The sequence below is a fragment of the Fulmarus glacialis genome, unplaced genomic scaffold (assembly GCF_000690835.1).
Source record: "Fulmarus glacialis isolate BGI_N327 unplaced genomic scaffold, ASM69083v1 scaffold1188, whole genome shotgun sequence".
Classification (NCBI taxonomy): domain Eukaryota; kingdom Metazoa; phylum Chordata; class Aves; order Procellariiformes; family Procellariidae; genus Fulmarus; species Fulmarus glacialis.
Genome location: NW_009227356.1, coordinates 22,500 through 47,781, shown reverse-complemented (window position 1 = coordinate 47,781; position 25,282 = coordinate 22,500). Strand labels below are relative to the sequence as shown.

The following is a 25,282-nucleotide window of genomic DNA, read 5'->3' as shown; positions in this document are numbered from 1 at the left end:
AACCGCAGATGTAGGTATCTAAATGGAGAATGGTCACCTTGTACTTCTCTTCCGTTAATAATATGCAACAGGCCTAAAACCTAAATACCTTTGACCAATGTTTTACACAGCAGGTGTCTGACTCAGCTGTGAGTGTTTAGAAAATCTGATCTAAAACCAATTCAGTTAAAATGCTGGAAAATGAGATTAATGAAAATGCACTGGTTTACACCAATGAAAAAGATCCTTCAGTTTAGTTATAGCACTTGTGCCTCAAGCCTTTGTAGCAGAGATTTGAAGTTTCATACACATATTTGTGGAAGTTGTCACAAAGTCAAGGATGTTTCTTTTCCTGTCCCTGTTAAAATTTGGCACATTGATAAACCTCTGAAAAAAACTAAGCATTTTTAATATGCTTAGTAAGACTTCGCTGTGTAGTTTGGAGGTTAAGCTAAGATTCTCACCGTAGTGAATGTACTCCCATACCCACACAGCTGTTTTGTGTTATCTCAACTGGGCATGGACACTGCCCATTGTGACTAATTATTTACCTGTGATTAAAGAGATTGAGGTTTTCCTGACTGCCAAATCTACTCATGGGGACTGGAGAGATTTTTGGGAGACTGGATTTTATGATGGCAGTCTCCTGAGTCTTTCCTCAAATTGTGGTTCTGCCCTTGCCCTGAAGCCCTACCCCCTGCAGAACAGCGCATACAATGGGGTTCATGACAGCTTGGTTTCCCAAGCTCTGATTCCCCTAATGTCGTCCTTCGTGGTTTCTCCTGACCCTACTATCCTAATTTCTAACCCCTCCATCAGGATTTTCTCCAACCCTGTGCCAGATAGATGGTGACTGCTTTTCATCTTATATAGACAATTTGATTGCATATTTTCAGATCAACCCCAGGCAGTTACCAAATAGTTTTTCAGTTTTTATGGACTACTAGTCAACTTATTTCAGAAATATACATGTGGATTCTACCATTTGGGCGTATTTCAATGGGAAAAATCAATCTCCTACCATACATACAGCTTCTAATTTATGCTCCTTCAGATTCCACTTTATGACCAGCTGCCTTGAAGCTTGCTGGTCAGCTGGAATTTCTTTTTCCCTTTCCTTTCTGTCTTTTTACTTGTACTGGTTTCCTATTCCTGCCATCCCTCATCTCTTTCTAACCATAATTAAAATCCAAATTGTGAAACTAACAAAACTGCCAGTTGTTCACCACAGTCATGTTATCTCCCTGTTTCCTACACATTGGTATTATTTGTTTCAGTTTATAAAACACATGGATAGTCTCTTCTGCTTGGGTTTGCCTGCACAGTTTTATAGACAGGCACAAATTCACACTGCCTGCTTTCTGGTAGGATACAAGCCAGTTCTGAAACAAGAGCTGCAAAGCTGGGATTAGCAATGTACTGCCCTCAAGCTAATAAGCCATGCTAAGACTTTGGATTGATTATCTTGGACTCATCTCTTAGCATGGTAATTCAGCTCTGCCTTGGAGCTGAATAATGTACTGCTGACCTAAAGGGTGCTTGGAACAAGCTCGTGCCCCTCTATGAAAGACTGTGCAAGCATGCTCTCTGTGCACATAAAGCCTTAATTAGTGGTGCTCTTATGATTATTATCGTCATTATAGTTGTTATTATTAGGTTACTGATGCCTTTGAACATTGCCATTCTATAAAATGTGCGGTTGTTAACATTACAGGTATTTTACTGCACTACATCACACATCCACTTAGCTGTTTAGGCACTAGAGAACGTGGGCACCTGCTAATGCTTCATGTTAGGAATTCCAGTGAAATATATAAATATTTTCATTAAGATAAAAAAGTACACAAAAGGATTTTCTTACAATTTTTTTTTTCAATAATAAAATTGCATTGACAGGAATGTTTCTATATTGCTGTTCATTGTGTAATTTTTCTTAGTATTTGGTTATCACATTATTTGGAAGAGTGGCTATATAATATAAATCTAAATTGTTTTACAAATAAAATATTTAGTGGGCCGGATTATGTTCTAACTGAGATGTCTACATGAAAAGGAGCTCTGTAGAGTTAGGGGGAATTACTGTAGATTTCCCCTAGCCCAGCTGAGAGAAGGCTCTAGCCAAATACAGGTTTCCTACATTTTAAACTTCAAAAGCATATCAACTAGGAAAGCTGCCTGCTTCCTGTCTTTTACAACAGGAACAGGAAAAAAGCATTATTCTCACCTGAATGCCAAGAGGCATACAGAATTATTTATTACATTTGTTCAATGGACCTCACACATGTCTTCTTGTAATGTCGTGTTATAACGTCTAGCTGCAGGACCACAAGTAGCTGCTGTTCTGGCAGAACATCTCTGCTACACTGTCTGTCTTCTTGAATGATCTCTTTCTGTACTCCTGCATTTATAAGAAGATTGGTTAGAACCTGTTTTTATATGAATCCCTTTGAATATTTATATCTCTGATTTTTTGTGTGGAGCATTGTTCTGCTGATTGAATGAAACAAAGCAGCAGTAAAGCTTCTGTCATCAGCTATGGCTTTTTCTGCAAATGAAGTGGTTGCTAGTAAGCCTCTTGGGAGGCTGTAATCAGTATGTGCTCCAATAAATAATCTCATCTGTCAATTATATGACAGAAAAGACTGGAATATTGACTAAAAAACAAATGTTTCATGAGCATTCGGGTTTTTTAAACTCAGTCATTTAAACAAACACATAGGAAAGTTGCCCAAGAATGGTAAAAACATGTCTTTGCCTTATTTGAAAATATATACACTTTTTATACGGAAATAGTTTATTTATCTGGTGCTTCCAAAACCAACATGCAGAAGTATTTTGCCAGAAGAGATACTTTTTCTATTTTCATAAGCAAAGCCAAGCTTTTATTGTGTCAGTTTTCTATACAAATGCCTGTATGTGTGCAAAACACTTTTTTTTTCTGTTATAAAATTAAAAAGCTTATATTTGGAATTACCCTTCCATTAATTCAAAAAGTTTTGGGTTTTCTTTTTTTTAAGAAAATTGAATTATTCTGCTTGCACTGCCATGTATTGCAATTACACTTCTAATGTATTGGTCAAAGCGATCCATGTGAAAGCAATATTTTGGAGGCAAATTTTATCCTGGTGTTAGCTTTTAAATCTTTCCAAATTCTTTCTGGTTCATTCTTTATTGTATTGGGCTCATAGCTTCTCCCTAGAAAGGCTGCTAAGAATCTTGCATCTTTCTACTTCTGTTTTGTCTTTGAAAACAGTTTTAGCATCCCACATCCATTTTTTTCACCAGGAAATGGTACTTGCCATTTTTCCACAGAGAAGCCTTTTTAAGTTCTTTCTCATCCTTTTATTCTCTCAGCCTAAGAGGAAACCAGCATCATTCAGGGTTGTTGATTCTAGACTGATCCTAGTAACATTAACCTGACAAGGCCCAAAGGGTTTCTTTCTCAATGCAGGCAGGCAAACTCTATAATCCTTTCACTAAATTTATCAAATTCTATCTTTATTTTTTTCTCCTGTTACTCTACTTCAAGGCTGTATCTAAATGTTACTGCTGGGGTGGTCAGAAACTTCCTTCTTTTCAGGCTATATTCAATGTTCTGTTTATGCTGTTTGTTCTAGTGCCAACACGGTCCTTCAACATAACTTTTTCTCCTTCTTTGACGTTTACCCTACTGATGTATTTTTGGAAGCAATACTATCCCTTCCCGGCCTTTGTTTCACTAAGGTATAAAAGTTAAACTCTTTTGGTCTTCTTTAATGTGATACAGTCTTCATTCTCTTAATCATCCTAATAATCCTTAACTGCATCTGTTTCTGTTTTTATTCCGATTTCTTGAGATAACTTGTAAAGAACATGCCAGATGAGGTCGCTATGTGTTGTGTGCTATTGGTTTTTTGTACCTTCTGGAAGAGCACCCAGGATATATTTTAGGATCAAATTTCCTTTTCGCTGTCTGCAGCTCATGGATCACAGTCATTCTATAATTGAAAAATAGTGTGAGAACTTACTTCTTTTTGCTGGTTCCACTTGTGTTTCAAACTTACCGCACAGTGCTAGACATAAGGCTCGGAAAGTATGGGCTTTGGTTAAATTTCATTCCATGTCTACTTGTTTCATCATCAAGAAACCTCTGTTTCTTCCAATATGATAAATCCATCTCTGGGTTCACAGTGCCTCCCAGCTTGCTGTCCACAGCAAATCTCATTAGCGTTCTCATCTTTTGTGCCAACGTCTTTAGTGAAAATATTAAATGTTACTATTCCAAAGCTTGTACCTAGAAATCTCAGTAGTATCTTCCATCCAGCCTAATTGTTTCTTTCTATAAAGCTTGCTATAAAACTTCATTCAGTATCACATTACAGTTCTTGTACAAATTGTCATTTTCTTGAGTTTAGCCAATAATCACATATGCTACTAATCAGATATTTTACTGAATATTTTATAAATCTTTTACAAATGCATTAGATTTACGACACTCCTCAAAATAAAGGTAGTTGGGTATTGCTGACTTGGTTTTTCTACCCCAGGAGGTCTTTTATGCATTTTCTTCCATACTTTTAATTATTCTTTTCTTTAAATTTTTTTCTAAATCTTGCATACTACTGAGATCTGATTGTAGTGATCTGGGAAATTCCCTTGATTCCTTCTTAAAAATATAGGTACATTATTCATTTTTCTCCATCTTATGACATAATTTGTTGGTTGATTCTTTTTATTTAAAATTATGTAGATGAGCAAATCAGCATGCAGTTTTGTCTACTAAAATTCATTCAGGGTTATGACAAAAAATTTTCCCCATGGTTGGAATGTTTACGCTCTCTGAGTGTTGCTTTCACTTTCAGTGAAAATTTCAGTCTGATCTGCATTGACCCTTTTTGTCTACACAAACTGCATTTTTTTATTATTCATCTAGGGGAATTCTATTATATCAGATAAGTAAAGTCCAGAGAAAACACCAAACGATTATGTAATTTAGCTTCACCCTGTTTTCTCCTCCGCTATCACAGATATGTGTTCAGGTCTGAGGTGCCATCCCTGCTAGAACTGGGAACAGTAAAGACTCCTTTATTTTGAAAGAAATTTGAATCTGGAACTTCACTTGAAGGTGTCTGAAAGCTTCATTTGATGTTATTTGTGAAGACGTTCAGTGCCACTGTTGGAAAATTCTGTGTCCATGTAATGATTCAGGCAGTCATTGTACACACCCTTTGTCTTCTAGATTGTTAAGCAGTTTTGGGTTTTTAAAAACTAAATTTCTGTAAGTCTATAAGCTCAAGTAGTGAAATTTTCTTCATTCCATGGTTGAAAAGGATCTCAATACATTATAAAATCTTAATAAAAGGTGTGCATGCAAATGGGCCTTTACCAAACGAGTTAGACTTTTTGTTTTTACTCTTGATGATATTGAAATATTGTGCAGTCAAGAAAAATCTCCTAGTGCTTTCAATTTCCTTTGATGCAGATTATGGAGTCTTGCTGACCATGCCTTGATAGCTCGTTGTAATATGGAAGAAGCAGTGCGGAGTGTGTCTTTCAGTCCTGATGGATCACAGTTAGCACTTGGAATGAAGGATGGCTCCTTCATTGTTCTTCGAGTACGGTGAGAAAATCCTACATTAGTTTCTCATGTTATTAGTTTGTTTTCCCCTGAGTAAATCAAGACCATATTATAAAGTCTTTTATTCATATAAAAAGAAAAAAATCATTGGGTATTTTATCAGCAACAAAGAGTAAAAATTGAGCATATGTTTCCATAATATCACTTGGTGTTTTAAAAAGTGGTAGTTTGGCAATTATGCTTTATTTAATTCAAAATATTAGCTCTTAGTAAAAATGTTGATAAAATTTAAGTTTTTCAAGTTTGGCTTTTTTTCTTTATTTATTCTGAAAGTATACAGATATTTTGTGAAAAGAAAAGTGCGTAACAGAGATAACATAGTTTTGAGAGGGATCTGCTTGATCATATGGTTCATTTCCTGCCATATACAAGAATGGATACTATGCAAGATAATCAGTGATTGAAAGACGTTCTTAAGCATTTGCAAGATATATGTGAATTCTACTTTTCATATTAGATGACAAGCCTTTTTTTGCATGAATGCGTCATATGCAGCAGGCATTTTCTGTGTGGAATACTATTATGGAAGACACATATAAGCAGGTGAAACATAAAATTGGCCATGGAGTGAAATAGCCAAACAAAATAATGTGGTTTCAAAACACATAAGCTATTTTAATTGTTACTTGGAAGAGTTTACCGCTTCATTAACATTATTCCATCTGTTTGGTAAGCATATATTTAAAATACTTTGAACTACTAGCTGATAAGAGGGAAAAGCCTGTAATCGATGGAAGATCTGTGAAAACCCCTGTAATGTACTGCTTTAATGACTTTAACAAAACTTAAGTGATCTGTTCATATTAATTTAAAATCCTTTTCAAAGACTGGTATTTTTCTAAAGAAGTTAATCTTCTTTATCTCACAGTAATCTTGTCTAAGATTTAAGATCTAATTTGCCTGATACCTAACACTATTCATGATTCAGCTGGCGGAGACTGATAACGATAAACCCAGCATTATTCCTGAAAGAGTGGCAACACCCTTGTGTAAGGCCCCGAATGCAATTGCTTCTTCATCTGTTCCTTTCCTCTGACAGATCTCCTGACAGGGTAACAAATCTGCAGCCCGTGATCCAGCAAAACTGGACGATGGCAATGTGTTTTGTTGGCAATTTTTTTGAATCATTTACTCAGCGATATGAATCTTTGTTCTCCTTTTTCTTGACCATGAAGCATCTGGATCTATGGAATAATCCAGAGAATTAGCTGCTCTTCTCAGGAGCAATATTTACCACTATGGAATAGTTATGTTACCAGTTTTCAGTAATAAGGGAGAGCTAAGAATATTTTTTTTTTCCAAAACACTTTTTGAAGGAAAAAATGGCTATGAATAAATAAGAATTTTCCCAACAGAATTTCTACTGTTATTGACATTTGGGAGTTTCACCATTATAAGAGAAATTTCTAGCAAAATTATTCTGTTAGTTTTTTTAAAATCCTGGTAATCTATAATATTAACCTTTCCATTCATATCAGCATCTCCCAGAAATCTCTGTCTTCAGTTACAGATGATTCTCCTTTCAGGACTCTGCTTTTAACAGTACTATGTATCAGCATTTTTAGGCTATATTAACAAAATTTATTGATTTTTAAATAAATTTGAGTCTTTTCATAAATTTGATGCTACTAACAGTAATTAATTAAAGCAGAAATCAGGAAAAATATTTTAAAAGCTAAAATGGAGAGTAACAGAAGTATGACATCTGCAGAAGACTCTTCCTCACAAAATTTCCTTACAGCCCAAATGTATAATCTGGCATGGACTGTCTTTGTAAATACAAAATTAATGGCACTGAGACTTGGCTCTTTGTTCAGTCAACTCAGAGGAAGATTTTTTTTTTTTTTTTAAATATAGTTTTAATTCTTTCCTCATAGCCAAAGAATTTGGGGAAACCTACTTGCAAAAATTTTGTCTGTATTCACTAGCATTGCAGTTTTTGGTTCCCTGATTGAGAGGAAAGGGGTTATATCAAATGTAATTTGATAGGGAAGAATTGACTATTTTTTTGAAAACTAGACTATATAGCTGTCTTGATTTTTTTCAAAGACACATGCAAGGTATTGTCACTTCTGTTCTTCCACTGGTGGGTGATGGTGGTGGTGGTGGTGCTGCAACTCCCAAAGCTGTAGCTAACAGGTCATGGCATGTGGGATTAATCATACCTAACTTTACCAGTCTAATTTAGCCTCCAATCTAAACTGTTTGCCTGCCTCCCCAAAAGAGTCAATGTGGAGAAATGGGTATCTCCCAAAGGCCATTTCAACATGGTCTTGTGAGAGACAGGGTCATCGCTCTTTAGATGGAACTTTTTTTCCATTGTCTATGTTAAAAAAAAAAAAAAAATTAAGTCCGGTCTAGTTTAGACTAGACAGCTAACTATTTTACAGCTAAAATTAGGTGAATAGAACGAAGAGTATCATTGACAGGTAAAGTTGTTTCTAGCTTTTGCTTTAAAAGTATGCTTGTAACCAATGAAAGCAATAGGAATTTCTCAAAAAAAGGATTTTTTTGTGAAATGTGCTTTTTGTTGTACAAATTGTTCAGTGCATCTATCTTCATATTTGTCTTAAATATTTGTGGATTGCATGTTCACAAGTTTACAGTTCACATTTTCACTATTGGTTCTTGCAGAGACATGACAGAGGTAGTTCATATTAAAGACCGAAAAGAAGTAATCCATGAAATGAAATTTTCACCAGATGGCTCTTACCTTGCTGTGGGTTCTAACGATGGCCCAGTGGATATCTATGCGGTTGCTCAGCGATACAAAAAAATAGGAGAATGCAACAAATCTTCTAGTTTTATAACTCATATTGACTGGTCTATGGATAGTAAATTCTTGCAAACCAATGATGGAGCAGGAGAGAGACTGTTCTACAAGATGCCATGTAAGTTTACAAGTGGCTTATATTATGAACAAGTAAACTTCAGTGTTGATTTGAAGAGAAAAACAAAAATATGATATAAATAGTACATCTGCAAGCAGAATTTCTTGACTGGAACTTACATAAATATCTAACATTCTTCCACTTTTGTATGTTTTTAGCATGTTTATGTGCAGCTGCATTAGAACTTGTAAGATATGTGATGTCGTCAAATACCACAAATGTGAGATTATACTAATTTAAAGTAAAATTGTGAATCTCTATAATTTATTGAGGTTAAAAGACTAATCCCAAGAAGAATATACAGATAAATGTGATGAAAAGAAATGGAGTTTACTGAAAAACAAATGATTAAACAGATTATTCACTTGCATATTTTCAGCTGGGAAGCATCTAACTAGCAAAGATGAGATCAAAGGAATTCACTGGGCCTCATGGACCTGCGTGATAGGATCTGAAGTGAATGGAATTTGGCCAAAATATACAAACATTTCAGATGTCAACTCTGTGGATGGAAATTACAACAGCTCAGTGCTAGTGACTGGAGATGATTTTGGGCTGGTTAAATTATTCAGATTTCCATGCCTAAAGAAAGGTAAGATAGTATTTTGTATTTGTGAAGAATGCAATATTTACTTTGATACCACATCAGTATATTTTCTAATGGTGGCTTTTGATTCTTGTGTATAATTCAAATTAGTGTGTGCGCAATTCATATTAGTATTAATGGACATAAAGATGAGACTTTAACCCTCTATGTATCTTGCGATTTCCTGCCAATGTATGTGTACTTGTTTTTAGAACTGTTGAGGATGTATAGTTTAACATGTGCTTAACATTTTCAGAAACTAATTCAGCAAGACTTTACATCACATCAAAATTGTATCAACACCAGATGCACTACTATAATTCATCCAAATTTATGCCAGTAACCATTTCAGAAACTTCAGCAGGGTTTCTCTGTCTGTTAGCGTGTGTCAATGTAGCTCTGTGTGAACTATTTGCTTCATATCTGTCGTAGGCTTTTAACACAGATTGTTTCCTCACTGTACCATGCATAAAGCTAACAAAACTATATAAAACATTTTAGCTTTCCATGATCTTCAGTGTTTAATTTGATATCATGTCAGTATATTTTCTGGTAGTGAATTTGAATTTATGTGTATAGTACAATACACCATACATGTGTGTATAATTCACATTAGCAGCAGTGGCCATAAAGGTGAAAATTAAACCCTATGTGTATCTGGTACTTCCTGCCAAGATTTAAGTGCTTTTCGGAAAACTGAAGTCAACATATCATTCATATTATTTTAAGCCATTTATTTTTATTTTATAATTACTATTAGTATCAGAATATCAAGACATATTTAAGTATCTTTTTGTTTTCTGTTTTCATATGAGTGTTTCCATTAAAAGCCTAACTTTATTAGTTACAATGTTATTTTTTTTCCATCTTACATACTACCTGTTCTATTTTTGGTTTTTAGGAGCTAAATTTAGAAAATATGTTGGCCATTCAGCACATGTAACCAATGTCCGTTGGTCCCATGATTTTCAGTGGGTTTTAAGTACAGGAGGTGCTGATCACTCTGTTTTTCAGTGGCGATTTATTCCAGAAGGAATAACAAATGGCATCCTTGAAACATCTCCACAAGGTAAAAATGATCTCTTCTTAATTATTTACTAATAAAATCAGCAGAGAATGCACCACTGCTGGAAAAGCTTTTATTGAATTAACAGAATATATTTTTATTATCATTCCCTGGAATTACATATACTCAGCATGTTTGGGACATTTTACTTTCCTTAGACAACCATTTGTTTCAGGCAAGGTACATTAAAAACTCTTCTGTGGTCTGCTATATTGTACACTTAGGAATGCACAATTAGTATTTGTCAAAGCATGGTGAAAAAAGACACTTAGAGGGAGATTACTAGAGCAAATTAAATTTTCAAAATTAGCCATCTAACTTGCATTCAGAAGTCTGGACTACACATGTTGAATTGTTTAATTTTCTTTTAATGCAAATTCACCTATATATGTGATAGCTGTACTTTAGAATTTTTTTCTTGTTATATCCATGATATTTATAGTATTCTACAAAAGCCATATGAACTACATAGTGGCAACTGCTGAAAATTGGATTCCCTTCAGCAAAAGGGCAAAAATTCACTCCGTACCTGCACAATTTGTGTTACAGCAAATCTTTTTAAACACAGTGATCACACTGAAAGTTTTTATTTACCATTTCTGTATGTTTTCACTCCAAAGCCTGTTAAGAAAACAGCGTTCTCTCAGATGATGGAAATGTACTAGTAACTACTCAGTTATTCTCCTTCCCTCTGCCATCCTCCTGCCCCAGGTATTGAAACAGGAGAAACAAATGAAACCTGACACATTCAGTCAGCCCGCGTGATTTTTACAAGCTGCTTAAGCTTCCAAAGTTGTTGAATACTACTTTGCATGTAGTCTAAATTATATAAAAACATCACATACTATTTTCTTGTGATTAGATGTGTTCTATATTGATTTTTTAAATTTTTTTTTAATGCAGAGGGTGGCATTGATTCTTACAGTGAAGAATCAGATTCAGATTTATCTGATGTGCCAGAGTTAGATTCTGATATTGAGCAGGAAGCTCAAATCAACTATGATCGCCAGGTGAGTAAAAATTAACACACTGTGCCAATTACCTGACAATTTATCGTGACTATTCAGTAAAGATAAGCAAAAGAAGATTGCAGCTAATTTATCAGACCACTCTAGGAAGATTAATTTGACAGTATTCATCTGATTACACAACCAATATACATAAAAACAGAGTTTACTTTAGCTGGAGATGAGAATTTAAAAGGGTTTGGAGAAAAAGCGTTGGTGTATATACCATTATATGTTAGAATAAAGAATATATCTTAAAAAGCACAAATTTAAACATGAGAGCTTATGCTATCCCCATTCTCATGATAGGTGTTAGAGAAGACTTTTCAGTCCTATCAAATTTAGAATCCCAATTTGTAGAATGCAGCTCACGGAGTTTTTGTATGACTTCTGTATATTTAAAGCAGAATACTCTTAATGACTATGAAGCCTGTATAATACATTTATTTGTGACGATTCTTTTTTATTGCCAAAGACAACAATGTCCAAGAATTGAAATTGCCCTAGTTTATGGGAACCAAGTAAAATTGGTCTCTAATAATCACTTAATACACTTAATTTTTTTTCTATTTTCAGTACAACTGTGTTCTAATATAAATTAAGATAGATTGCTTCCATGCAAGAAGAAAACAAATCAAATAAGTGTTCTTTACTCCATTGATTTTTTTCAGGAATGATAGTATGCCATTCCACTCTTTAACCTGATCTTTCAGCGTTGATTTATGCTTTGTCACTATGGGCTTGCCTGGTGATCGGGACTGTTGCCTGAACTTGGTTACAGTCACCAAATTTGCTGTGCTCGTGTCACTGGGGCACTGTGGGACTGCACCCCTCTCTGTGAGGGCACTCTCTTGGCTCAGCTCTTGGCTCCTGTTCTTTCACAAAGCAGTTTCACCTTGCTGCTCCCTGACGTGAGGTTTCACCCAACCTGCATCATAACAATTTGCACCCGCACTACTGTATTAGAAAACATTATTCAAGTCACAAAGTTACATGAAGTTTAGAAAATGCCATAATAAAACATCGTTTTGCGCTTTTTAGGTGCATGGATTATGATCACACGTTTCTGCAGGCGTTCTGCTTCATCTGGTGTATGGGATATTTAGTTCTTTCCTAACAATAAACTATTCAATCCTTTTGCATTCATCAGGCCGTTCCATGGCCTTCTTCACTGCACATTGCTCGAATGTGTCTCTGAAGACAGAATTATTTTCCTTGTGGTTCTTTCCATTCCATTCATGATACTGAGTGTTTCGCAGACACTGATCTTTATGACAGTCTGTGATGTGGAAGGGTGTTGTTATCCTTGTTGTGGAGGAAAGGAAACATTAACATAAAATTCTGCTGTGTGTCTTCTGACTTTCGCTTCTATTTAAAAATACCTGGGACCTGATTTTCAGGAGCTGTTGTCATTGTGAATAGAATATTACTTGTCACCTTGTCCTGTTACCTTATCAGTTGCAACAGTGAAAGGTCAGAACTTCCTCCGACCAGAACTGGGATCTTGTACTGTGTGAAAAATACACAATAAGCTTGGTTCAAGTTGGTTTGAGTGATTCAGTGGCTGACATAGAGCTGCTTTCTAGAATGTGGAAGGATCACCTCTAATGTTCTATGCTTTAGCCAAGGACCATCCTTTGTCTTTTCACCTCACTTTCTAGATTCTGCAATAAATTACATGGGTCCTTCTGACAATAGCTTATTTTACCTCTTTATTACTGAGATCGATCATGTTTGCCAAATGAAACAGAGGTTTTGTCAATTTTTTTCCCTCCCCTCTCTTTTACTCCAAGTCTCACTGGAGTGCTTGTCCCATCCTCTTCCGCCTCTCCTCCTCCTTCTCCTGATTTTCCATCAGTATTCAAATCAGACAGCATCCTCCTCCACGCTGTCTATGTGTCAAAAAGGACGTCTGGGTTTAAAAACTAGAAGTGAAAAAATAGTTGTAGGCAGTTAAACAGCAATATTGCAGGCAGGTTAATGCAGAAAAGCTAGAAGCAACTTAAAATAGAATCTTATACAGGAAGTATGAGACAACCCCAAGCATAAGCTGCACTTTACATTTTTTTAAAGGAAATAATTTACAAAAGGACATGGAAACAAAAACATTAATCTTATTTTGAGAATTGGGTTTGGGTTTGTTTTTTTTTTTTAATGTTATGGATGGGGCAGTATAGAGGATTCTAGATTTTGAGATGCATTAGAAAATGATGATCCTATATTCTGTTTCAGTGGTAGCATTCACTGAGGAGCAAGAGTAAATGGATGAGAACACTCAGGATAAAGTACAATACATACGAGTGTCAGGCTCTGTTTGCCTACCATTTCAAAAGCTCAGCTCGTTGTATGAACACCTTTCTTGCAAAAATCCAGTATTCCATCTTTGCAGTCAGGTAGATTTCTGTGGGAATAGCAATTTCACTGTCCTTTTGCAAAATCCAAGAAATGTAGGCACAGAAAACAAACAATAAAGCTATATTTCAGCATTATAATGGATTTTGTTTGGTGCCACAGCTTTGAAGATGCTTCAAACATGTTTAGCAGCTCCACAGAGTTTCAGCATTTCTGAAAGATTTAAATGTATAGTATTTTGTGTCTTCAGTGTATTTATAGAGCTGTAATTCTACTTTGGGATTCTGGACACGTTGGCAAATCACCTAAGTGCTGTTGGTTACTATATATTTTACCATAACCCCTAGATAGAATTAATTCATGGTGTTCAGCTTTGACTATGTACACTGAAGCACATATGAAGTTAAAAGACACTTAAGGAGTTCCAGTCAATATTTAAATTCCTTTTCACTAAGTGACACTGGAATATTCTAGAATAAATACACTCGCTGCTGCTACTCCAGACTAATGTTCTGGGCCGCCCGCATGCCGGGGGACTTCATTGTCTGGAAAACATTTATTATTATCTGAAGTTCTGTAGGGAGCAATAGTGACTTACTCTGTGTTGTAACTACTGAACATCACATTAACATATATTAAACTTAACACTTAAAAGAAAGTCACTTTCGTTCGTATATACAAATGTGTAGAAAACTGGAGATGTGTAATTAACTTTAACAATTATTCTTCAGGTTTACAAAGAAGACCTACCTCAGCTGAAACAGCAAAGTAAAGAGAAAAACCATTCTGTGCCCTTCCTTAAAAGAGAGCGAGCACCTGAGGACAGTTTAAAGTTGCAGTTTATACATGGGTAGAGTAATATTAGATAATACTTGTTTTTTCTGATTGTTAAAACATCCTAGCAATGTTAATCAATTCACGTCAGAGCATTTAGCAAGGCATTTTTCAGTGCTTACCCACAATTAATTTGTTTGTCATTATTACTGTGGATAATTTTTGGAATATCAGACAGATTTTCTTTTTTCAGTTTTATTTGTTAAGGAACAAGAGAAGGTTATAATACTGTAGCCATATAATAAATGATACATCAGCGTTGCATTTTATACAGTTACATTTTAAACTAGCTGTTCGCTACACCTTATGTTTCCTGGAGCAAAGATTCTCTGTTAAGTGGATCATGATAGCTGTGATTTGTAGAAATGCCTGATAGATTTCTGCTTGAACCCAAGTCCCTGTAAAACTGATTTGGATACAATTATATGTGAATTATATATTCTTTTCGTGAAATTAGTACTAATTTAGGAGTTAGGTGCAAAGCAAACCATGAGAAGATTCATCAGTGCCTGCACTTAGTAGGAATGTTCTCTCTCTGCCTGGGTGCTGTGATATTTTTGAGCTAAAGCTGACAACGCAGATGTACTCTATTCAAGTTAATGCACAGATTATTTGCACAATTTGTTACACAAAGTACCAGAATAGTTTTGAAACAGAATGTAATTTGTTTTGTATTTACTTCAGTTATAGAGGCTATGACTGTCGAAATAACTTGTTCTACACGCAAACCGGAGAAGTAGTGTATCATATCGCTGCTGTAGCTGTTGTATATAATAGGCAACAACACGCTCAAAGGCTATACCTTGGTCACGATGATGACATCCTCAGCCTAAGCATTCACCCAGTGAAAGACTATGTTGCTACTGGACAGGTGAGTATTTAGAAGTGATGATCTTAGCAAAACATGGAAATAAATTCCCTTTACAATATACAATTAGGAAAAATGTGGTTCTCTTTGTCCTTCAGTATAGTGTTTCCTCCTAAATATGGGTAAGCTGTGTGTTGTTTCCTATATCCCTGCCAAACTGCTGGGGAGTACTGGACTGGAAACTATTTAAGGTGATTATTAAATCATTCCTATATAACAGAAAAACTGCCAATCTTATGCTGGCCCTGCAAAAAATCTTATATTCACTTTGAACCTCTGCTTTCATCTGTAAAATGCAGGAGCTGTATTTTATCTACATCCTAGGAGATTTTGGGGTTTCATTAGTCAGTGTCTGTATTTTTGTACTGTAGTAGCATTGAAAAGCCTTACTCAGATAAAGGCTATTTTATGTTGGGCACTCTACTGATATCTGGTCCTGAATATTATGTATTCATATATCATGATAAATGATATGATTAGTATGATACTGAATACTAATGTTTTAGAGAATATCTACTGATATTTCTCTAAAAGAAAAACTAGATCTTGAAAAAGATAAATTAGGGCAAGTGGAAAAGTAGTTACCTCTGGACCGTTGTGAAGATGTGGTAGTGCTAATTACTGATATTGGTGTGCTTTGAACTTCTATGAGCAGATATTCCAATTAACCCTCTGATTTAGGTTGGAAGAGATGCTGCTATCCATGTTTGGGACACACAGACACTGAAATGTTTATCATTGCTTAAAGGCCAGCATCAAAGAGGAGTGTGTGCACTGGATTTTTCAGGTAAGCCACAACCTACGTTTATCTAAACAATTAATTAAAAAGCAATCCTTATGATGAAATCTTAATTTGTATAGCTAGCCAATTTTACAACCAATACAAATTTTACATAAAAGTCTGCTGACAGTTTTGATAAAAATAGTGTGTATAGTAAAGTCAGTCATGGGCCTTTTCTCAATCGATCAATAATTGATTTTTGTGATGTCTGATGTATAATACCAAGTGTACCGCTAGGACTCTGGTGGCTCTATACATGGTGGTATAATAACTTAAAAGCAGGCGGAATGGTGACTTGAAGTGTATAAATTAGATGGGAATGTGATCTGTAGGCTCATACAATTCTTCAAATTTGCTAACAATTCCCACATTTTTCAGTGAGTTTACAGAAGTAAATATGACAAACAGTTGTCTGCTGTTTCTCCTACTTGTCTTTCTGAGATGGATGACCTAAGTTGTCTCAGTTATCAAAGGGTAATTCCTGTATTCAGCATTGAAAAACATTATCCATATGATGGTGACTTACATACTTTTGCATCTTTATAAAAGTACCAGAAGAAGGGGAAATGGATAAGGATGATCTGATTGACAGTGTGCATAGATGTTACAAAACTTCTCATTAAGATCCCTAGTTGAACAAACATTCATATATTTAGAAAATACTTACTTTGTGGTTTACATTTTTAACAAAAATTAGATACCTGTATAGGTAATAGTACTCCATGTATTAGAATCCATGTACCTCTATAAAAGCCTGAAGAATAAGCTGGCCACATATTCTGTGGACATAAATCTGTACAAAAATATTAAAGCTCCTTTTAAAAGTAGCAACCACTGGCATCATTGCAGCGTTGCTTTAGGACCTGATCCTAAAGAAGTTTTAATGCACATATTGCATTCCTAACTGGCTTCAGTTAAGATTCTTGGCATAGAGAGGAGCAGATAGTTCTGCAAATTTGCACCTCACTACAGGATCAGAGTGCTACTTTGGTCTTATGTAGGGAGTTTTCATTGTGTTAATAATAGATATTTCTAAATTAGGTTCAGGTTACACTACTTGAAGCTTAAAGAATGAAGCACAGAACTCCCAACCTTTTTTGGCTGTACTTGATCTGGCGGATGACTCTATACTACCGGTTCTCTCTGCCCTTACTCACTTTATAAAACATCTGCTATTGGCCATTACTGCAAACAGTGTACAGGGCTGGGTCACTTTTGTAGGACCGTTCTGATGATGTTATGATCCAAAGATTATAATTTCATTCATGCATGTTTGTTTGTGCCCTCTGGTGGCTAATTTAACATTTAAAATTTTGGATAGTAATCAGAATGTATAGCCCGTATTAGTGCATAAAACCTCCAGTTTCAAGTGAATAAAGTTAAATTGTGTTCTTACCAACAAAATTTTGACAACCGTGTTCCATTTACGTAATTGAGTTACCCCTAAAAATAATTATTGTCATCAAAATATAAAAACATACCTTGTAAGTAATACATATTACTACATATTTACCTTTCATATCAGCTATCTTCATAGCATTTTATCTCACTAAAACTGTTACAGATTAGTTCTTACTGTCTCCTTTGCTTTCCTTTCTCATTAACTTTCTGTGTCTCCTTGTTTGTGTCTTTATTTTCTTTCTTTTTTTTTTTAATAAACTCAGTTTTGGTTTCCCATCCTGTTTTTCAACTTCTTTCTTTCCTGCCTACTTACACTCCTTCCATCTAGGCCTGTTTCATTCAACTGTGAACTCTTTTCCTTTTTCTGTAATTCCCCTTCTCCTTCTTGACGTGCTTCTCAGAGAACTCAGTTACTAAATACTGTGAGCCCAATCTACCAGGAGGACCTAGTGAGGACCTATTCAGCCTTATGAACTTTGAGGTAGTTCTAATGGAGTAATTTATACCAGCGGCACTCTTCTTATTCTTGAAGTCAAACATGCTTAAGCACAGAGTCCTTAACATCTGTTAACTTCTACAAGAAGTAACATTCTCAAATCATTGCTTTCATTCACTCCTTTGGCCATCTCACCAGTTCTTTATGTCCCCCACCTTTAACTTTTCTTCAGTTAAAAAAAAAACAGGTAATCAGCTCCTGCTACAACCTGTAAAGTTCAATTCTCTTATCATATACTTCAGCAATTATGATTTAGTTGTTAAAAATTTCAAAATTCCGTGATAGTAGTTTGTCTCTAAAAGTTTGTTAACAATGGTCTTGTTTATCGTTATTTCATACACGTAGCAAAGATGCCAAAGTACTGTTGAATTATGTATGATACCCTGTTCCTGCTTTTCTTCCTCTCATTACCAGTAGTGCTGTGTCCTTCCTGCAGTAGAAAAGATGACAGCCAGCAGTTCATTTTAGCCTTATAATTTTCTATCATATTTATAGTTTCATTACATTGCCTGTTAACTTTTAACCACCCATTTCATTAGACACTAATAATTCTTGTCACCATTTCAAGCAAAAGAAAAGAAGCATCATCTGATCAGAAGTATTTCAAATAAAATGTAACGTGATTTTGGAGTACTTGGACTTTATGAAACTGACTTCATTGTCTTGTTTGATCCTACCTACCTTCCTTGTCCTTACACACAGGAATGTTTTGTGTCTGCCTTTGGGAAAGATCAACGGTTTGATAAGGAATACAGATTAAAAAAACTAAATTAGGTCAGACATACAAACTTAATAGAAGATAATAAAGTCAAAAGAATGCCTTTTCTAGAAAAGAATAGCCTGCCTTGTAATCATCCCGTTAAAAATCAAGCAGAAAAATCTTGTTGTGACCTATAACACGACTGTTCTGTCTCTGATAAGGGTGATGCCGTATTTAAAGTCACTTTAGTTAAGAAGAGGAAGGCTAGGTCATGGATTAGTAGAGTGCTCTGTGAAATCTATGGATTCCAGTTTGATGTGTCATTACCCAGTAAGTATTCATTTTCGTGCTAAGTATCGCAATATGAACCCTCCTTCTGGATAAAACTTTCAGCAGGTATAGACTTCAGTCATCTTAAGAGGTTGGGCAGGTTGACTGTTTTCTCAGTTCATTTGTCTAATTCTATACGCAGTCTACTTTAGGAACTGAAGGCCATCAGTGAATCTGAACCCTAATCTCTCAAAGTATTAGTTCCTTTTTTTACTGCATTTATAATACCTCATTTGAAATTCAGTTTACAATGTATTTGTTATGTTCATTGCCTGTTATATTTTCAGCTAAAGCCTTAGCACCTTTAACATTAAGTATTGCTTCTGTACAGCTGATGGAAAATGTTTGGCATCTGTTGGGCTAGATGATAATCATGCCATTGTGTTTTGGGATTGGAAAAAAGGAGAAAAGCTAGCGACAACGAGGTAAGAATACATGTATTACTTTGTTTATAGGAAAAAAACAGAACACCTCTCTGAAAACAGAACGGTGTTTCAGAGCAATATATCCAGATTAAAAACCTTGGGATCTACAGCTTAGTGTTTGGAAATCCTGTGAACTATTTCTGTCAATAGTTCCCCTAGCCTTTCTGTTAGGCTAGCTACATTGATATTATAGCTCATTTAATGATTTGTCAAGTTAAGTTAAGATTTTCTCCCAATTTTATTTCTTGATTCATGGCAGAAGTCATCAGAGATGTCATATTTTCCTTTATGCATTAGATGATACGATGGGTTCCATTAGTGTACATATGCAGATCACTTTTCTAAAAAGAAAAAAGTATTCCCTCTAATATAAATAGATTTTTTCAAGGTCTACTGATCTTGCCTTCCTTCTGAGTCAGCTTTTTCTGATATTTGTTCTTTGCAATTACTAACAGAAAGCTTAGCTAATAACCCTGTAGTAAAGAAGTTTTTGCAATTGTGTGAAAGGACCAGTGTTGGGAAGAGGATTGGATTATGGTTTACATGTTTGCTTTTTTTCTTCCAAAATATTGAATTGCAACATTTTCTTCATACTAAACTAGTTGTACATGTTAGAAGAATCAAACTGTTTGAGAACCTGGTTTCTGTCCAGCAAATCAAATGTACCTCTGAGGTCAAGATACTAGAATTGTGTAGAATTCATGTAAGCATGGACTTACATACCAGAAAGGCGAGGAATTAATTTCATATGCTGTCTGCAACCATGTAACATCTAGCATTGGTCAGTAGAAATTATTAGTATAACTGCAAAGAAGTGCCTGAGAAAGATAATTTACTTTTATGTAAGCATTACACTATTATCACTATTACATGGTGACGTGTTCCAGAAGAAATAATAAGATTTTCTCCTGGCAGCACTATCTGTTAGTAGTATACCATTACTGAATAAATAAATGTTTGATCCAAGTGTGTGTGTACCATAATTATATTAGCTATATAATTTTGTCTCAGACATTCAGTTTATTAGGCAGCAAGATTTTAAATCCTGTTTAAAATATGTGATGTAGAGCTTGCTTAGCAACAGTGTTGTCTGTGTTGTAAAACGTGACGTTTTCATTTGCTTTCCAATCCTAGTTTTACTGTCTCCAGACAGATTGTGCTTCAGACTCACAAGTGAAGAAATACCTTATATATTCCCACAGAGACCTTCTAAGCTTTTAAAAACAAGATAATGATGGGCTGTATGGCTACCTGTCTCTGGTTGCTCACAGGAGAGATATAAGATTAAGTACTCGGGTTCTTTTCAGTGTGCAATACTATATGTACCCAATGTATGTACTATTATTGCTAATCTATTATTTTGAAAATATGCAGGATCCTCACAGAGAGCATAAAAAAAAAGTTTATCTTCTAAAAGTTCTAATTTAAATTATTGCTTATATTTTAGCAGTGCCTCAAGGCAAGTCCCCCATTCTAGTAAGCACAGTAGGACATATAAAGAGAGAGATAAAAACCAGGACAAGGAGAGTTTACATACAGATTTTAGACATGACCCTCACGTGGCCTTAGCAGACAAGGAGAATAGAAGGACATCTCCTTACAATCATATAGACCCACAAGAAGAATTCATCTAAAGGACTAAACCTGAAAAATGAAGTGTACGTTCACTACGTACAAACATTCATTATGTTTATTCTGTAGTTGTTTTGTATTTATTTTTTGTGAATATTCTTTTTGCTTAATCTTCTTGGGGTGATTTATTTCAGCCTGACTTCTCAGTTTCCTTTTCTTGTCGCAATGTTCAGAATATACTCTTATTTATTTGTTTTAATTGCTCACTAGATAAATTATACAGCTTGTTTCTCTATCTTGGCTCTACAAGCTTCTGTCTAGTTTCATTAAAATCCTTATTGAGTAAGCGTATGCTGTTAGAATCAAAATGTGTCTGGGCTTCTTTCACTAGCTTCTCATGCCTTATATGCTGATGCGGTACTGGTCCTATTTGATCCTAGTGTTTTCTATTAGTGGACTGCGATCCCTAAGGGAGCTGAGGGGAGCATTGTCAAATTTATTTACAATCTAAATCAGTGAACATCATGCTCCTTTCTTCATTACGTAAGAACAAATGTCCTGTGCCAGTCCCTCGGAACACAGGGGCACAAAAACTACACAGGCTTGTATACGGGTTTTGGTCTGACCGTTGTAGGAAATCGGGGTGGAAACGTAGGCCGTACAGTCCAGATCTCATGTAGTCAGCTCTATTTATCCTATCACACAGGCAGACATGCTCTTGTCATTTTACAGGGACACCCGCACTGGGATGCAATTAGTTTGATTTTGGACTCAGGGCAGTACATTTTGCCTGTGTGATAGATGCTTCCAGAAGAAGCAGTGTAACCAGCCTGAACTGAAAGGCTGGGCATCATTATAGCAAAGTAGAGGACCAGGAGAAGGAGGAATTGCAAGAAGATGTACTTCAAAGGTCAAAGGTGTGAAGGACCAGTTTTTGTCTAGACTGATTCAGCGAAAGAAAATACTGAAACCAAGAGGGTTATCAGAACCATGTGATTTTTCAGATCGACTAAACCTGTCAGACAAAAGTGACATTATCATAGTACAAAACCTCAAAATTCATATTGAAAAGCTAGTCACTTTTGCTTTTGGTGTTTTATAAAACACTGAAATAGAAATAATTACTACTTTGCGTCTGGGAGTATTTTTTGCAATGGTGAAACTTGAACTTACAAATTCCCATAAATACATACTCCAACAAGAATAACTTTAATTACCCGAGAACTAAATTTGAAGGTGTATATGCTGCTGAATGAACTGTTCCCTAAATCATAATTTTATAATTTGTTATTTTATTTTTCCTCTTGAAGCACAGTAGGTTAAAGACTTCCTCGTTTTTCTTGGCAGAGGATTTTAAATATTGATTGAGTTCTTAGCCATTTAAATATTTATGTTGCCCTTTATACCTTCTCTTAATTGCATTGACCTTTGTTGCCTGCCTCTTCATTATGACTTAACTGAACTGAAATTCAGTGGGAGACAATTTTTATTCACCACATTTCTCTAGTCTAATTCCTATATGGTGTATGCTCAAATACATTCTGCCAACTCTGTGGGTCAGACTTCCAAGGCAAAACTCTTGCAGATTAGAAACAGGACGCTCTACTTTTTGTTAGATAGGGTAATGATGGTAGAGATAATGTAGACATAGCCTCTGTGACTCGTCTGCCAATCCTCATAGTGTTACAGATCCATACTGTTGTGTTTGCACCAAAAGTATGACGGTCATGGTGATTAGATTCTCATTGTTGAAGACTGTGTTTGGTTAGTCCAATATGATGAAATGCCATTGAGTTGGAAATGTTAAGTTATCCCTTACTGGTTTTTTTAACTTTTATTTTTATTGCAGGGGCCATAAAGATAAAATATTTGTAGTGAAGTGTAATCCACATCATGTAGACAAACTAGTCACAGTTGGGATGAAGCACATCAAATTTTGGCAGCAAACAGGTACCATATCGAATATATATATTTAGCTTATTTGAGAATGTATATATTTTTAATACAGGAATATCACGTTCTCAGTTTAAGAATTTGTTTTATTTGTAAAGCAATTTTCTAGTTACCAAAATACTACCTCTGAATCAGCAAATGTCACAATATTCCTTTCTCTTTGGAAGTCATTTCCAGCTAATTGTTTTTTAACTCAAGTCATACTATTAAGGATTTCTACTGACCAAGCATCCTTGGGTCTCAGAAAACATGCAGTCCTGTAATTCACTTAAGCAGATTATGACCCACGTTGTGAAAATGCCAGCTGGTAGCTAAGAATCTTAGGTGCCTCTGACACACTGCTAAAAACAGTAGTGTTTGCACTTCAGGTACTGCTGTAACACTTCAGCACTCCTTCAGTTTCAAGATAGAGCTGTTTTTCAGTCATCAGAGATGACTTCCAGAGATGGCAGCACATGTTTCGAGGTGCCAGGCTGGAAAGATAGGTTTGAGGATGGACCTTAAAATACGTGCCTGGGCAAAACAAAAAAGAAATGAAGTATCAGGTATTTTGCAGAAGTTCATTATAGTAATTTGTATTTTATCCATTAGGCTAAAAATCATGACGTGGTATCACAAGAATCGAGGTAATACACTTTTTGTATGACACAGGAATTTTGTTTCCTTTTCTAAATAATGAAAAATGAAAATGTGTTTTCCATTATTTAAAAACAGGATAAGATTCTACAAACTAACAAGCAAAATATTCAGAATGGGAAGTAGCTATCAGTCTAGACTGTTCTGTCAAACTAAGAAAGGCAGCGAAGTTGATTTCTGATTGAGGATATTTTTTACTCAAGACTGGAATTTTTGATCTTCATGACTTTTAATCGTATACACATTACAGGAGTACTCGGTTAAAAGATCTCAGAGAGCATCTTCTGTGTCTAAAATTCAGCAAAGGTAGGTGGCACAAGGGCAGCTAAAAATAGAACTCAAGACAACTAAAAATTAGATAGTTTTAAGAAGTTCCTATACTTATACCGTACTTTACAGCGTTCAAGTGGTTCAGGTGCTCTCAGTTTAAAACTTCCTTTTTCCCCTGCATTTTTTATGTTTAGGTTATTTTTGTAGTAATTAAATAGGCTTGCATTGCTGCTTGCCAAATTCTGTTACAGGAATTTGCATTAAGCAGTATCTTACTCCAAGAATAGCCTCTTTGCAATAAAAATGGTATATTTTGAATTAAGATTTGCTCAGTGGAATTGGGACTATCAGTCTGGTGTTAACTGTGAAATACATGATTGACTTGAAGCAAGGACACCACTGCCTATGTTCTTTTGTAATTGTATGTGTATTGTTGTCTATAAACACTCAACTCATGGGCACATATGGCTACTTCCTGCTTTCTGAACCAAAATAAGGCTGTGGCAATTTGGTTCTCTGACTATCAGAAGAGGAGCAAATGCTGCCATTCATTCTGCAAAACTGCTGTCAAATCATCAGGTTGCCAGTGGACAACTAAAACAAAACCTCTATTATCTCATGTGTAGTTGTGGTCACCTCTAAAGAGAAAAAGCTTGGCAGGAGCTTGGCAGGCTGTTCTGTGCAAAAAACATTCTGCCAGCCATTGTATTGATTCTTTTTGCACAATTCCTCACCAAAATTTATCATTTGCTTGGAAATAACAATCTGAAAAATAGAGCCTGTACTGCTTCAAAACTATCATTACTAGATTGACTTTCTTTTATTACGTTTTTCTCTTGTGCGCTATGTTTTCAGTATTTCTATTACCTACTATGTCTTAGGCAATCACAAGAGATGACGGGGTCAAGACATTTGTCCTTTACAGTACTATGGCTACAAACCGAAATATAAGAAGACTTACTTTTGTTTATATTGCAGGTGGAGGCTTTACATCAAAACGAGGAACATTTGGAACTACTGGAAAATTGGAAACTATGATGAGTGTTTCATATGGGCGAATAGAAGATCTAGTTTTCTCTGGCGCTGCAGCTGGAGACATTTATATCTGGAAGGATACCCTGTTGCTTAAGACAGTGAAAGCCCATGATGGACCTGTATTTGCCATGCATGCATTGGATAAGGTATTTATCGTCTTATGTGATCCGTTCATCTTTATTATTTCTGTTGCAAATACAAATAACAATTTTGTTACTGGATTTTACAAGTGTATAACTAACATGCGCCCCAACGAAGTTATTCAGGTTTTGTGCATGTATATGCAAGCAATACTTTGTTCTACTTTGCGCTAAGATTGAAGGTGCTTTAATAAACAAAACCATAACAGAAAACAAGTTGCACTGGATGAATCTGAATGTGATTAAAATCACAAAACCAATATTAATGAGTTCTGTTATTTGATAGACATGTATTTGTAAGCACCACATTATATGTGCTCGTTACCTGACCAATAGCTTTCTG

General features: G+C 35.4%; 1 protein-coding gene across 1 annotated transcript in view; it reads left to right on the top strand.

Annotated features, from left to right (window-relative positions):
- The window catches only part of EML6 (echinoderm microtubule associated protein like 6), a gene marked incomplete at its 3' end in the record, with an annotated part of 102,782 nt that overhangs the window by 55,978 nt on the left and 21,522 nt on the right, over positions 1-25,282 (top strand). The window contains exons 8-18 of the mRNA XM_009583103.1: positions 5,441-5,578; positions 8,231-8,487; positions 8,867-9,079; positions 9,975-10,142; positions 11,043-11,149; positions 14,230-14,348; positions 15,017-15,203; positions 15,882-15,987; positions 19,240-19,333; positions 22,755-22,855; positions 24,743-24,945. Coding sequence (XP_009581398.1) covers positions 5,441-5,578; positions 8,231-8,487; positions 8,867-9,079; positions 9,975-10,142; positions 11,043-11,149; positions 14,230-14,348; positions 15,017-15,203; positions 15,882-15,987; positions 19,240-19,333; positions 22,755-22,855; positions 24,743-24,945 — 1,693 coding nt within the window. The remainder of the gene's footprint in view (positions 1-5,440; positions 5,579-8,230; positions 8,488-8,866; positions 9,080-9,974; positions 10,143-11,042; positions 11,150-14,229; positions 14,349-15,016; positions 15,204-15,881; positions 15,988-19,239; positions 19,334-22,754; positions 22,856-24,742; positions 24,946-25,282) is intronic.